The 16,594-nt window shown below is 35.8% G+C and overlaps 1 protein-coding gene across 2 annotated transcripts in view; it reads left to right on the forward strand.

Annotated features, from left to right (window-relative positions):
- Window positions 1-15,941, forward strand: part of LOC128654721 (ecto-ADP-ribosyltransferase 5-like) — a 38,963-nt gene extending 23,022 nt beyond the window's left edge. The window contains exons 3-5 of one of the 2 annotated variants that reach the window (XM_053708807.1): window positions 3,917-4,604; window positions 14,358-14,390; window positions 15,540-15,941. In XM_053708807.1, coding sequence (XP_053564782.1) covers window positions 3,917-4,604; window positions 14,358-14,390; window positions 15,540-15,655 — 837 coding nt within the window. In that variant the 3' untranslated portion in view covers window positions 15,656-15,941. Of the gene's footprint in view, window positions 1-3,913; window positions 4,605-14,357; window positions 14,391-15,539 lie in introns of both variants that reach the window. The other variant, XM_053708806.1, reaches the window with a different exon arrangement.
- Window positions 15,942-16,594: the final 653 nt, after the last annotated feature.

A 16,594-nucleotide genomic window follows, 5' to 3' on the forward strand; every position in this document is an offset into this window, starting at 1 on the left:
GACAAACAAACAGCTGATAAACAAACAGCTGACAAACAGCTGATAAACAAACAGCTGATAAACAAACAGCTGATAAACAAACAGCTGACAAACAAACAGCTGATAAACAAACAGCTGAGAAACAAACAGCTGACAAACAAACAGCTGAGAAACAAACAGCTGAGAAACAAACAGCTGAACTATGGCTCAGAGAGCACATACAAGTTTATAGTTTGTAAAAGAACTTGAAGCAGCCTTGTAAAACAAAACAAACAGAAGGACTACGACTCAGAGAGCGCATACAATTTTATAGTTTGTAAAAGAACTTGAAGCAGCCTTGTAAAACAAAACAAACAGAAGGACTACGACTCAGAGAGCACATACAAGTTTATAGTTTGTAAAAGAACTTGAAGCAGCCTTGTAAAACAAAACAAACAGAAGGACTACGACTCAGAGAGCACATACAATTTTATAGTTTGTAAAAGAACTTGAAGCAGCCTTGTAAAACAAAACAAACAGAAGGACTACGACTCAGAGAGCACATACAATTTTATAGTTTGTAAAAGAACTTGAAGCAGCCTTGTAAAACAAAACAAACAGAAGGACTACGACTCAGAGAGCACATACAATTTTAAACAACTTTCTAATTAATTTCTGTTATCAAATGTAAAGGGATGTAAGCTCAGGAGCGTGCATGTATGGAGCACTATATGGCTGCAGTTTTAAACAATATTACCCATTTGCAAGAGCACTAGATGTCAGCACTATTTCCTGATGCCTACCTAGGTACAGTATCTCTTCGACAAATAATATCATGGGAACAAAGTAAATTGTATAATAGAAGTAAATGGGAAACTGTCTGATTCACAAAATATTTTTTGGGATTTCATATCCCTTTAAGACTTTTTATTTCTAATTTCCTTTCATTAAATTCTACCTGTAATATTTCTGTGAATATGTGTAACATAATAAGGCTCCTAAAGTCATCTACCAATTTAACATGTTTTACACTCTATTATATGAGCTGACAAATGTATTATCATCCGCTCTGGGGTTATAAAAGGCTCTCCCCTAGACTTCAGCACCGGACTCCTAATTATATTCTGCTTTTCTTGTCCTGTGTTTTCTGTTTGGGGCTTGAATGCCTGGGATAAGCTTAAGGCTAGATAAGGGCTTTTCAAACCTGTCCTTAAGCCTCTCTAACAGGACAGATTTTAGGATATCTGGACTAGAGCACAGGTGAAATAATCAGCTTATTATTAGTAAACATGGTTATTTTACCTGCTCTCACCCAAGGTAATCCTGAAAATCTGGCCTGTTAGGGAGAAGTTTGAGGACTGGTTTGAAAACTACTGGGCTAGCCTATGAACTAATCAATCTTACATTTTATTTGAAGCATGGATACATTAGATTGGACTATAGTTCTAAACTACCATTAACATCTATGTTTCTGTCTTCATCACTGACCATCACAAAATCTTTTAACCCTGTGTGCCTTTTTGCTGTAGGTACTATGTTACCAATACAACAATCCTAATCCAAAAGAGGGTAAAAAGTAGATAAAACACATACTTTATTGATATGAAGTATAATCAGTATACAGACACAACAATACTGGCGTAGACACTGCTGCTACCCAACGCGTTTCATGCCAAGAGGAACTTAGGGATATGGTGGCACATATTCATTAACTAGGTAACACTTGGTGTTGCAAAACCCTTTAACCCCTTGTGCCTTTTGATGTAGGTACTACATCACACAGAACTTTGTTGACATTGTACCTTCGTCAAGCACAGAGGCGCATTTGTTGTGGTCCCCGCTGTCAGCTTTGATAGTGGGAACCATAACCAGGGGCAGAAGGCATCTGCCTTCATATTGGTAAGGGAACACTGATCATGTTAACCATATGAAGCCAGATCGCTGATCAATACAGACAATGAGATGTCGATGGAAGGTGTGGGAGGGAAGGAAGGTGGACGGCCCATCTGAATAGGGGGAAGGATGGTCGGGTCAATACACTACAAAAAAAAGGCAATCCCTTTGAGGGTGGAGGGGGGTAATAAATAAATAATCAAAAAATGCTGTAATTGGACTGGCTGCCAGTAACAAATATGGTGTGCAACAGTGAGAGGGGGAGTGTGAGGTAAGCTGTTTGGGGGGATCAGGGAGGTGAGAGGTTGAGGAGGTATTAAAAATAAAAAAATAAATTAAGCAGATTGCCTAGCAATACCTAAGATGGTTGTGATAGGGCTGGGTGAATGTGTTGAAAATACAATTTGTTTGGTCGAATTGATTATTTTGGACAAACGAATGTCAATAAAGATGAAATCCCTTAAAATTCGTTAAACAAATGTTATTTACAATTTTGAAATGTTACTTTAGTTTCCAAATGTTCATAATTAGATTAAATATCCCCATTTGAAATTTTGAAAGTAACATTTGATTTAACAATTACTATTCAGAAGTTCAATAGTTCATGAGGTCGGAAATTTAGTCACATGATACATAATAGATACAAATATATTGATTCTAATTTTAGAATATCGCATAATTTGAATATTACATTTAAAGAGAGCATTAGAAATACTATTACATTAAAGGGACAGTGCACTGTAAAATTGTTTTCCCCTTAAAGTGTTCCCAATGACTTGTCATATTAGCTGCAGCATATAAAAAGTATGAGAAGTTGCTAATTTATGTCTCTTTTTGCAAATGTAATAGCTGGATTTGCTCTTTGAAACCAAATTCCGTCAAAATAGGCTTGGCTTGCAGACAGTTTAGATCTCGTTATCTTATTGTTTAAATACTTCCCTTTTGTTATGTCTGTCTCTGTATAATACTTAAAAAAATTGGAAATAACATTTTTAGAGCTTTATCTCTTCCACCTCCCACTGTGAGTGTAATTTGTTCTGCGAGCTGTTTTTACAGAGTCACTCAATAGCCTGTACCTAGGTATAGAAACTTTCAGTATAGGTAGGGATACTACAGGCTAAACCAGCCAATATTAAGGAGCTATTTGTAAACAATTTAATACACTCCAGCTGGCAAAATGAAACAAATTAAAGGAGAGAACATTTTTGGGGTAAAACGAATGTTAGAATATTGTACAAACTTGACATTCTGAATGAATGAATGAATTTGCTAAAATTAATTTCCTTTTTTGAATGTTGCAAAACATTTGCTAATCCCTAGGTGGTAACCAGTGTGGGGGGTGGATAGCTGTTTGGGAGGGATCAGGGTGTGGGAGGTGTCAAGTGGGCAGGTAATCCCTACACTACAGCAAAGATCACCCTTAACAGCAAATTGATTTTTAAAGGGATATGAAACCCAAAAAGTTTATTTTGTGAATCAGACAGAGCATACAATTTTAAAAAGTTTCCAATTTAATTATTTTATTAAATTTGCTTTGTTCTCATGATATTCTTTAATGAAAAGATACCTAGGTAGGTGTCTGGAGCACTACAAGGCAGAAAATAGTGCTGCCATCTAGTGCTTTTGCAAATGGATCACATTCTTGCAACACTGCTGCCATATAGTGCTCTAGAAATGGGTAGACTCAAAGCATACATCCCTATTTTTCAAGAAAAGAAAAAATGATAATAGAAGGAAATTAGAAAGTTATTTAGAAGCTCACGCTCTATCTGAATCATGAAAGGAAAATGTTGGGCTTCATATCCCTTTAATTAACCCCTTTGCTGACGGTAATTGTGGTAATATTACAATCATTTCTCAATTATGTGAAGAAATGGTGGAAACAATCATCCACTAAAAGCTATATATATGAGTGATAGCAAAAATGCAAAAAATGCTCTGTTTCTGTTTTTCTCTGAAATTCCTGGTAGTGAGGGGATTAACATCCAATATAGGAAGGTGTAGGGTTTAGCAAAAGGCATCGGAATTATCTGTCAATGTAATGAAGTTATTTCTTAATCAGCAGGTGTTCAGCCAACATGTTGGGATGAGCAGCCAATCCTTTGACGACCAGTATGAAGGATGTACAAAAGAAATGGATAACTTGGTCTTAGGCACCTTGCTGGAAGAAGAACTAAGCAATGATGAAAACTTTAGAATTGTGTGGAATAATGCAACATTAAGATGGAAACATGAGAGACTCAGAGTGCCCAGGGGCTTTCGAGATGAGTATGGCATTGCGGTTATGATGTATACTAATATGATGAGCCCTGTGTATTCAGCATTCAATAGAGCAGTAAGAGAATTCAATCCTTCCAACTTCAGATACTTTTCCCTTCACTATTTACTCACAAGAGCTGTCAATTTATTAAAATTGAATTGCCCTTCTCAACCTGTGACACTCCGACGAGGTATGAAAGGCGTTCATTTGTCTCCTGGTGACACCGAAAATATGAGGCTGGGGCAGTTTACCTCTACAACTACTGATCCTGAAGTGGCTAAATCTTTTGGTACTGACACTGTGTTCACCGTAACCAGCCATTTTGGCGTTAACATTAGAAGGTTCTCTTATTTCCCGGAACAAAAGGAGGTGCTGGTTCCTGTGGACGAGGTGTTTCATATAAAAAACTTTACAATACACGGTCACTCTCACCGATTTATCATTGAAACCACAGAAGCACGATGCCATTACTACAACTGTTATTATCTAAGAGGTAAATAATTAGATGGGTAATAATGCAAAGGACAATGCATTTATTTATTTAACCCCTTAAGGACCACAGCACTTTTCCATTTTCTGACCGTTTGGGACCCTTTTTGCGGTGTTTGTGTTTAGCTGTAATTTTCGTCTTACTCATTTACTGTACCCACACATATTATATATCGTTTTTCTCGACATTAAATTTACTTTCTAAAGTTACCATTATTTTCATCATATATTTTAATTTACTATAAAAAATTATAAAATATGGAAAAAAATGGAAAAAAACACACTTTTTCTAACTTTGACCCCCAAAATCTGTTTTACAACCACCAAAAAACATCCATGCTAAATAGTTTCTAAATTTTGTCCTGAGTTTAGAAATATCCAATGTTTACATCTTCTTTGCTTTTTTTGCAAGTTATAGGGCCATAAACACACTTTTTTTTCAAAATTAGCACTAGTTACATTGGAACACTGATATCTGTCAGGAATCCCTGAATATCCCTTGACATTTATATATATTTTCTTTTAGAAGACATCCCAAAGTATTGATCTAGGCCCATGTTGGTATATTTCATGCCACCATTTCACCACCAAATGCCATCAAATAAAAAAAATCATTCCCTTTTTCACAAATTTTTTCACAAACTTTAGGTTTCTAACTGAAATTATTTACAAACAGCTTGTGCAATTATGGCACAAATGGTTATAAATGCTTCTCTGGGATTCCCTTTGTTCAGAAATAGTAGACTTATATGGCTTTGGTGTTGCTTTTTAGTAATTAGAAGGCCGCTAAACGCCGTTGCGCACCACACTTGTTTTATGCCCAGCAGTGATGGGGTTAATTAGGGAGCTTGTAGGGTTAATTTTATCTTTAGTGTAGTGTAGTAGAAAAACCAAAGTATTGATCTAGGCCCATTTTGGTATATTTCATGCCACGATTTCACCGCCAGATGCGATCAAATAAAAAAAAAGTAAAATTTTTCACAATTTTAGGTTTCTCACTGAAATTATTTACAAACAGCTTGTGGAATTATTTATGGCACAAATGGTTGTAAATGCTTCTCTGGGATCCCCTTTGCTCAGAAATAGCAGATATATATGGCTTTGGCTTTTCTTTTTGGCAATTAGAAGGCCGCTAAATGCCGCTGCATACCCCACTTGTATTATGCCCAGCAGTGAAGGGGTTAATTAGGTAGCTTGTAGCGAGCTTGCAGGGTTAATTTTAGCTTTAGTGTAGAGATCAGCCTCCCACCTGACACATTCCACCCCTTGATCCCTCCCAAACAGCTCTCTTCCCTCCCCACCCCACAATTGTCCCACCATCTTAAGTACTGGCAGAAAGTCTGCCAGTACTAAAATAAAAGGTATCTTTTTATTTTTATTTTCAAAACCCCAACATATTCTACTGTGTAGGATCCCCCTTAGCCCCCAACCTCCCTGATCCCCCCGAAACAGCTCTCTAACCCTCCCCCTCTACCTTATTGTGCGCCATCTTGCATACTGGCAGCTGTCTGCCAGTACCCTGTTTGCCATAATTTTTTTTTTTTTTTTCTGTACTGTAGCTGCCCCCCCTCAATAGCCAAACCCCACCCCCTCCCAGATCACTTAGATAACCCCCCTCCCTCCTCTCTCCCACCTTACCCTCAGCTACATATACATTGTCCCATAGTGTAGCTTCCCACCTGCCCCTGTGCACACGCATGCCCCTGTGAGTCCCCCGTGCGCACGCGCACCCCCCGGACGTGATCCTGCCCCCCTGCGATGAACTTCTCTCATCGATGTCCGATGCAGAGAGGGCCACAGAGGGGCTCTCTCTGCATTGGATGGCTAAAAAATGTTATTGCAGGATGCCTCAATATCGATGCATCACTGCAATAACATAAAAGCGGCTGGAAGCGATCAGGATCGCTTCCACCACTTGAAGACACCAACGACGTACAGGGTACGTCCTTGATCATTAAGAACATTTTTTTGTACGATGTACCCTGTACGTCATTGGTCTTTAAGGGGTTAAACAATAAATGATAACTTTAAATGTATTTGTTCAATTAATTGATTATTCACTATTTAAATGGACATAAAACATTTCTTTTTCATGGTTCAGATAGAGCATGCAGTTTTAAATAACTTTCAATTTTACTTCAGTTCTTACATTTTCTTCTTAGTCTTGATATCCTTTGTTGAAGGAACAGTAATTCATTAATGCAAACTAGCAGAACACATTGAGTAAGCTAATAACAAGAGGCATATATATGTAGCCACCAATCAACATCTAGCTCCCAGTTATGTATTACTGTGCCTGAGCCTACCTAGGTATGCTTTTCAACAAAGGATATAAAGAGAATAAAATAAATTAGATCATATAAATGAATGTCCCTTAAATAAGTTGTGTTGTCAGGCTTTTGGGGGCTTGTGGGAATCGCCCTTACAAGGCAATTAGCATGTAAAGTGCAGTACTAGTTACATTCTAAGTTTAATGGAAATATAAGCAACTTATTCCAATCTTTTTCATGTCACATTATTTGCATATGTCTAGTTAAAGGGACAGGAAACCCCAAAATTGTCTTTCATGATTTGGATACAACATACAATTTTAAACAACTTTCAAATTCACTTCTGTTATCAAATTTGCTTCATTGTTATTCTTTGCTGAAGGAACAGCATTGCACTACTGGCAGCTAGCGGAGCACATCTAGTTAGCCAATCACAAGAGACAAATGTGTGCAAGCACCAATCAGCAGCTAGCTCCCATTAGTGTAGGATATGTGCGTATTCTTTTTAAACAAGGGATACCAAAAGAACAAAGAACATTTGAAAATAGAAGAAAAAAATTCTGTAATTTCATCATAAAAGTCTGAGTGATTTTTGTTTTTAGATACATCCTTTGTTAAGCTTTTTAAAATAAATTAGAAATCTACAGTAAAAAAAACTCAATAGACAAGAAGACCAATTTCATTAACATCTGAATTGTATTTCAAATCTATTCCAACCATTAAAGGGACACTGAACCAAAAATGTTTCTTTTGTGATTCAGATTGAGCATGCAATTTTAAGCAACTTTCTAATTTACTCCTATTATCAATTTTTCTTCATTCTCTTGCTATCTTTATATAAAAAAGAGGACATCTAAGCTTTTTTCTTGGTTCAGGACTCTGGACAGCAGTTTTTGATTGGTGGATGAATTTATCCACCAATCAGCAAGGACAACCTAGGTTGTTCACCAAAAATGGGAAATTGCATTTCAAATAAAGATTCCAAGAGAATGAAGAAAATTTGATAATAGGAGTAAATTAGAAAGCTGCTTAAAATGTCATGCTCTATCTGAATCATGAAAGAAAACATTTGGGTACAGTGTCCCTTTAATTGAAGCAGCCAAATCAATATGAAGAAATAAACCTAATTGGCCCAGACTATACTTAGCAAGTGATTTTAAAGATTTCATGAAAGTGTTGGCAAGGTGAAATTACATTTTGTCAGCTTATTAATGTAATATTGATGATGCCTAATATGTTTGAATGCCTGATTTTTTTATTTATTTTCGTATGTCACAATTTATGTTCGATAAAGAATCCCACACGCTTGTCTTTTTTACAGCAATCTTATTACCAGTACATCCAGAAATTTCATTTAGTTTTTAGTTTTTTTTATGATTAACACATTTAAACCTCAGAACCATTCATTGTAATGATTTGAAGTGATTTGAACTCAAATTTCATCAATTTATTAAACTAACAAATCTAATTTATTAACATGTGAACTGAGCATGTGTAATAATGCACAAGCAGGCAGTAAATGCCACTCAAAACAGCCAGTAGAATTGCATCATTAACAAGTGCATAATAAAAAGACAATGATTTAACACTTACTCTGAATTTCAAATAAGCAGTAGTTTTTTTTTCTGGCAAATGTATCATTTTTCCCATTCTCTGGGCCCTTGTATCATGTGACAGACATCAGCCAATCACAGACTAGTATGTGTATACCCTGTGCGCTTGTGCACATGCCCTACTGAGCATGTACATACACTCACAGGGTATACATGTACTGTTATTGGCTGATCTTGTTCCCCAGAAAGTATGAATAGAAAAAGACTGCAACATTTGATAACAGAAATAAATTGGAAAATGTCTTAAAACTGCTGCTCTTTCTGAATCATAAAAGTTTATTTTGACTTGAGATTCCATTTAACAGATTCAAAGTACAGGTGGCCCTCGTTTTACAACGTTTCAATTTGCACCGTTTCAGAATAACAACCTTTTTCTTCAGTCATGTGACTGCTATTGAAAAGCATTGAGAAGCAGTGCATTTATTAAAATAGCCAGTATTATTATTATTTTATTATTATACTTTATTTATTAAGCGCCAACATATTCCGCAGCGCTGGTAGGTGGAGCTGTCTGCTTGTGTTGCAGCAAAGTCAAGCAAGCTGAAATTAATCAGTTTAACCAGACCTGAGCTATCGAGCAGATTTCAAAGGAAAAAGATCTTCCGGTCTATAAATCAGTCTAGATTGGAATGCATGGAAAGAAATGTTTGCAGAAAAATGCAAATGAAGTCTGTGTTGTGTGATTATTTTATTAGATTTATAATGCTGTTTAGCAAATGTTTTGTTCATTTAACTTAGTTTAATTATATATTCTGTGTTGTGTGATTATTTTATTAGGTTTATAATGCAGTTTAGCATTTAAAGTCTTCATTTTAAAGCTTTAAAAATAATGTATTAGATGTTACGTATGTGAATTTGGAGAGGGGCCTGGAACCTATCTCCCTCACTTCCCATTGACTTACATTATAAACTGGGTTTCAATTTACAACAGTTTCGATTTACAACCATTCCTTCTGGAACTTAACCCCGGCGTAAACTGAGGGCTACCTGTACTGAATTTAATTTTTTTTAAAAAGACAAAGATACATCCACATTTCTTTTTATTGAAGAGACACAGGTACACGACAATACATATACAGTACAAGCACACAGGTACAATACATATACAGTACAAGCACACAGGTACAATACATATACAGTACAAGCACACAGGTACAATACATATACAGTACAAGCACACAGGTACAATACATATACAGTACAAACACACAGGTACAATACATATACAGTACAAGCACACAGGTACAATACATATACAGTACAAGCACACAGGTACAATACATATACAGTACAAGCACACAGGTACAATACATATACAGTACAAACACACAGGTACAATACATATACAGTACAAGCACACAGGTACAATACATACACAGTACAAACACACAGGTACAATACATATACAGTACAAGCACACAGGTACAATACATATACAGTACAAACACACAGGTACACTACATATACAGTACAAGCACACAGGTACAATACATATACAGTACAAACACACAGGTACAATACATATACAGTACAAGCACACAGGTACAATACATATACAGTACAAACACACAGGTACAATACATATACAGTACAAGCAGACAGGTACAATACATATACAGTACAAACACACAGGTACAATACATATACAGTACAAACACACAGGTACAATACATATACAATACAAGCACACAGGTACAATACATATACAGTACAAACACACAGGTACAATACATATACAGTACAAACATACAGGTACAATACATATACATTACAAGCACACAGGTACAATACATATACAGTACAAGCAGACAGGTACAATACATATACAGTACAAACACACAGGTACAATACATATACAGTACAAGCACACAGGTACAATACATATACAGTACAAACACACAGGTACAATACATATACAGTACAAACACACAGGTACAATACATATACAATACAAGCACACAGGTACAATACATATACAGTACAAACACACAGGTACAATACATATACAGTACAAACACACAGGTACAATACATATACATTACAAGCACACAGGTACAATACATATACAGTACAAACACACAGGTACAATACATATACAGTACAAACACACAGGTACAATACATATACAATACAAGCACACAGGTACAATAAATATACAGTACAAACACACAGGTACAATACATATACAGTACAAACACACAGGTACAATACATATACAGTACAAACACACAGGTACAATACATATACAGTACAAACACACAGGTACAATACATATACAGTACAAGCACACAGGTACAATACATATACAGTACAAACACACAGGTACAATACATATACAGTACAAACACACAGGTACAATACATATACAGTTCAATCACACAGAAAAAGTTACAGTCAGAGTTCCAACGTAAGTGCTACATTCTAAGCATCAACATATTTTTTAAAAAGTTGGAAGAAAATGATGCATTGAGTGGTACATAAAGCCTGTTCAATCGTCTTCTTGTGCTGCACCCATGCCTTTGTATAATATTAACTAAACTAAACAAAACTAAAACCAAACACTAAAACTATTTGGGATTACATGCAACATATACTGTCGAATAAATGGTAATACAGTGGCTGCAATTAAAACGCTGATTATAAGGCTCTTCCACATGTTTTGTAACCTAACAGCAATCATGTGTATGTACCACATTGTTGGGATTTTTCCCCTTAGAAATACACTAACTTACAAAAAAAACAAAAAAAAAACACAAAAACTCTAAAGTCTTGGGGGGGGGGGGGGGGCTATAGGGATAATATAGAAATATTGTGTGATTACATTTACTCCAGGATGTGGAGTAGAAAGCTTGGCCAGACCTATGCAAGTGTGGCTATATTAGGATTTTCCTATATAGATACAGTATGAAGTAGGGTTTTCCTAGCTATATGTAGTATGGGAGACTAAGAGGGGAGTTGTAAGCATTTAGAAGTAAAAAGGACATTAAATGATACATAGAAAGTGGTGGAACACATCTGTGCCCATGCAAACGTCAGGATGAGCATATTCTTAAAATAAATTGCTGCTAACTAAAGAAAGTGAGATGCAATACTACAATAACCACTAGAGGTCCTCATAGATTAACGATCTGTACATTTGTGAGGAGTCGGAATACAGAGACCTGTTTTTTTCTCCTTACCGTTATAGCTGGTAAAATAAATAGACTTACCAGGGGGAAGAACGATAGAAACTAGTACAAACATGTAGCAAGTTTTAACTCTAACAAAAAACTCAAAGATTATATTGAGTGATTTGCCAAGGAAACTAAAATAGGTGACAAGTTTTCGAATTGTAGAATACTGAATATCGAATCTACATGTGAACGTAATGTTTCTATATACTGTTATGAAGTGATCCAATCAATTAGAATGACTGATATTGGTACACTAGCATATGCAAAGGCACCTGTGCTAATACCTGGATAGAGACCCACAGTGCCATGAATATGTGTATTTAGTTCAGCCATCCCCTACACGGGGGAGAAGAGAGTGGGCTCAGGGAGGAATAAAAATGTGCGGTGTGCCAGCCATTTGTGGTATAGACATAGTAGGAACATAAGATTGTGCAAGGGTATGAGCTGGATTATCAATAGGTCACTAGCAAGAAATACTGCCTTGATTCCAAAAATCTTTTTCTCCCTCTGCTTGCGCCCTGCATTTATGCGGCAAACCATAACTAGACAATGATTGTAGTAAACAATGACAGTATATAACTTACTGGATACCACTACTTTTTTTTTTTGTAGTATCGTTCCCTAGTGTAGGAGCTAAGAAATGTAAAACTGAGAATATGAACAATTTTCAAACATCCAGCACGTATTAGATTGAAAAACTTGCAAATTAAAATGATAGATGTATAAATGAAACTGTCATGAGTATTTCTGTGCTACCCAGGTTCTTTCTGCCAGTTTGAAAATAACATTATCGTATGTTGTGATAGATTAGCTACAGATCGATTTCTGACATACATAAGAAAACATATTTTCCATTATGATTCCTGTTTGAGCCTATATAAGAGAATCAAGGCAAACTTAAAATGAAGAATATAACAAAAGGTAAGAATAGTAAACTACAACAGCAGCTGCCTAAAGACGGTGCACTTTGTGAGGCAGAGGGGCTCCTAGTAAGTATACAGGAATATTAAAGACGCACAGAAACTTGAGCGAGTCCTTAGAATAAGTTCTGCGCTACTTATACACAAAGTGTCCATACCATCACAACATTAGAGCAGGTATTTTGGATATCATGCAGTCGAAGGAAGCAGTTCTGCCCTTTCATAATGCAGTCTAAAATCCTCACAAATTTGTTTAGCTCTATAGCGGGTCCCTATACAAAAACCTGCACAAATGGTAAAACTGGCCCGCAGAAGCTGTCGATCAGCCAATTCCAGTTTCCCTGCAAGTATACTGTATAGTGCCCTTAGCGTGAGGGCTGCGGCTGTATATATCAGCAAGCTGTACTGCTTCAGATGTGTAGCATAGCAGAAACGCAAGCAATCCTGACACACAAAGTCTCACATTGCCCAGCATCTGGCATGCAAAGCGGAAGAGCGTTTCAGGTATATTCAGCAGCTGAATCGCCAATAGTCGTATTCCTCTGAGTAATATCTTGTCATGTAGCCAGTGTACAACATGGGAGGATGCATGTTCTCGTGGCTGGTGGGGGGTAAAGAGAGAGCCAGGGTCACGTTGCAGTGTAGGTGTACTGCGGGCTATAATCGCATTCGGCACCATGTCTTCGATGGATGTGAAGGTTTCTTCTCCTCTGAGTTTTAACATGGAGCAGTGGTTTGGTAGGGTTGGGTCCCGTAACTGCGTCTATGTCTGCCGCCCCTGTCATTTCTCCTTGTGTTCTAGCCAATACATCGCAGGAGTCATGCAGACAAAATCACAGGTTGACTCTGCTGGGAGTTGGCGCCATTTTGAGGAAAACGTAAGGGATTCTCAACTCGGGTTTCGGTTAGTAATTGATGCAATGTGGTTTCCAATTTGTCTAACGCTGGTAGGAGTAGGTCTTTTAGTGAAATTATCATTGGGAAAGGTATGCATTCTTGTTCCCAACTCCAACAGTGCTGTGTACAACGTGTAGCGCAACAGTCAAAACTTCTCTCTCCTTCGTTTTATCTTTCTGTCCTCCCGGGGGCCAAGAGGTGTTAGTCTTGATCCTTGAAAGCTCCCGAACAGCAAAATCTGTTAAGGGATTAAAAGGATGGCACTAAATGTAACCTGTTATAAGGAAAAATACTTGGTCTTTAAGCAGAGCCGCTCAGACTTGCGACCATCTTGAAGCTCCAACCACCGGAAGTCCCTCATCCACATTTCCTATTGACTAAAATACCTCTGTCGGATTGTCCCCAAGCAAGGTATAAGGAGTGTTTGTTTTGACCTATTAGACTTATAGGGGGCACTCTATTGTGAATGTTTATCTATAGTAATAAGCATAAAACAGGACATACAGATAAAACACCACAGGTCACACCTGTTAAGCAAACTGAAGCTTAAAAAAACATCATGAAAAAACAGAGGTTTGTTTTTAGAAAGATTAACTCACATATAGGTTAGCACTTATATTACAAGAGGTAAATCAGCCTTTCAGGTTATTCACAGTAACCATTTTTATAAACACATAGTCCATTTAAAAAAAAAAATCCCTTTCCATACAAGCTCACTTGGTGCATACACTTCACTTTAGAAGATCTTTTGGTGGAAAGTTGTGTGTCAGCTGCCGAACTGATTATTTTTAGTGTCATGTCATTGCTAAGTATTCTAATGATGTGCACCTCATGTCTTCATCTGCATCAGAAATAGCTACTTACTATATTATTTTTCCCTTCAGGTACCAAGTCCTCAAACTGTGAGAAAAGTGCAGGTTAGTATTTTTTATTTACTTTCAAATTTGAAATAATTGTGGTTTGCTGATTCAAATTTTAGCTACATTTTTATTATAATTTTATAGCAAGATTGTGTACAAGAAAACTTGTTTTAAAGGAACATGTTAGTGCAATGATAAATGCTTTAATTAGCAAGAAATTGTTATCCCACAAAAGCCCCTTGGTAACTATAGAAACAAAATAGTTCTATGTAAGCTCTAGTGCATTTATTAACTGCTATAGCATATCTCATTATTAGTCCTGCATAATGTTCTTATACAGACAGGGCTGAATTTCTCATTGCACAAATTAGGCATCTGCCTAGGTGCATCTTCACAAAGAGAGTAACCTCCCTTTCAGGTCTACAGATACAACACTGGAATCCACCCACTTACATTAAGTCTGTTGTGAGCATTTCCCTCACTATAAATAAGGATTAATCATCAATAATTCATCAATTAATAATCAATTTATAGCCTCTTCTTAAGCAGAAATATATTAACATGTCATTGACCATGAGCCTGTATATCATTACTCAAGACAGCATTGAAAAAACATAAATATGAGGAATGAGACGATAAAGGGGGAAAAAAAACAAAGTTGATTTATTTTACTAGTTTAAAACAACATGAAACCCAAAAATTTTCTTTTGTGTTTCAGATAGAGAATATGATATTAAATAACTTTCCAATTTAATTCTGTTATCTAGTGTTTTGTTCTCTTGGTATCATTTGTTGAAAGTACACTCAGGAGCTGCTGATTGGCTAATCCAATTCATTCAGCTAGTTCCCAGTAGTGCATTACTGCTTTTTTAACATAGGATACCAAGAGAATTAATCAAATTGGATAATAGAAGTATATAGGAAAGTTACTTAAAATTGTATTCTCTGTCTGAAGCATTAAATTACATGTTTTGGGGTTTTGCAAAGTTCCACCTCTTAAAAACAATTCTGAAAACAATATTATTATAAAACATATTATATATATATATATATATATATATATATATATATATATATATATATATATATATATATATATATATATATATATATATATATCTGGAAGAATGAGCAAATATTAGTAAATGTTTGATGAAATTTTAATGCACAACATTTTTGACAAACACAATCTTTATTTATTTTCAGATACAAAAGTTGTAAAGGCATCTTTGGCTAATTTACTCAACTGCTTGGATTCACCAACACAAATCATCAGCGCAAAACTTTTAAAGAAACTGAAACAAATCTACAGACATGTCTAGGGATATCATCAATATAACGACACACAAGGCTCCTTCACTACTATAGAGTTATAGCAAATATAAAATATATATTATCACTAATAAATCTGATCACTTTTTTATTTTTTCTTCATTTTAATTATGTATTTGGTGTTGAGTTATTGTTTTATCTAAATAGGTTATTGTTTACCTACATAAAGGGAGACTTTTCAGAATTGTTAAGTGTTATTTTATCCTGGTTTGTTAAAGGGCTTTCTTACCCTCATATCTACATGATGTGTACAACAAATAAAGTAAGATTATATCATGTTGATTTTGGGGTTATAAATCAATTACAATTGAAAGTAGAATGAAAAGGACTTGAATAGAAACCACTTAATTTCTTATTTTGTTATAGAAAATACCACCCATAGAAAGGGCATGCCTGACACACAATAAACTACAGACATTAAACACTGAGATTGTAATAAACAAACATTTTAATTATACACAGTAAAATAACTTTGCATATCATTATTAATTTTGTCATTTTAAAGGGACATTACAGGGACAGTAAAGTCATAATTACACATTCATGATGCAGACAGAGCATACCATTTTAAACAACTTTCCAATTTATTTCTATTATTTCATTTGCTTCCTTCTCTTGTTATCCTTTGCTGAAATGTTAATCTAGGTAAACTCAGGAACAGTCAGGAACCTAGGTTCTATCTGCTGATTGGTGGCTGCATATATACACTGATTGTCATTGGCTTACCCATGTGTTTAGTAGGAAACCAGTAGTGAATTGCGGTCTAAATGAACCAAAAATGGGCCAGATCCTAAACTTATATTTTTTTCTTTTTCAAATAAAGATACAAAGAGAATGAAGAAAAATTGATAATAGGAGTAAATTAGAAAGTTGCTTAAAATTGCTGTTCTCTGAATCATGAAAGTTTAGTTTTGACTAAACTGTTCCTT

The sequence above is a fragment of the Bombina bombina genome, chromosome 3 (assembly GCF_027579735.1).
Source record: "Bombina bombina isolate aBomBom1 chromosome 3, aBomBom1.pri, whole genome shotgun sequence".
Lineage (NCBI taxonomy): Eukaryota > Metazoa > Chordata > Amphibia > Anura > Bombinatoridae > Bombina > Bombina bombina.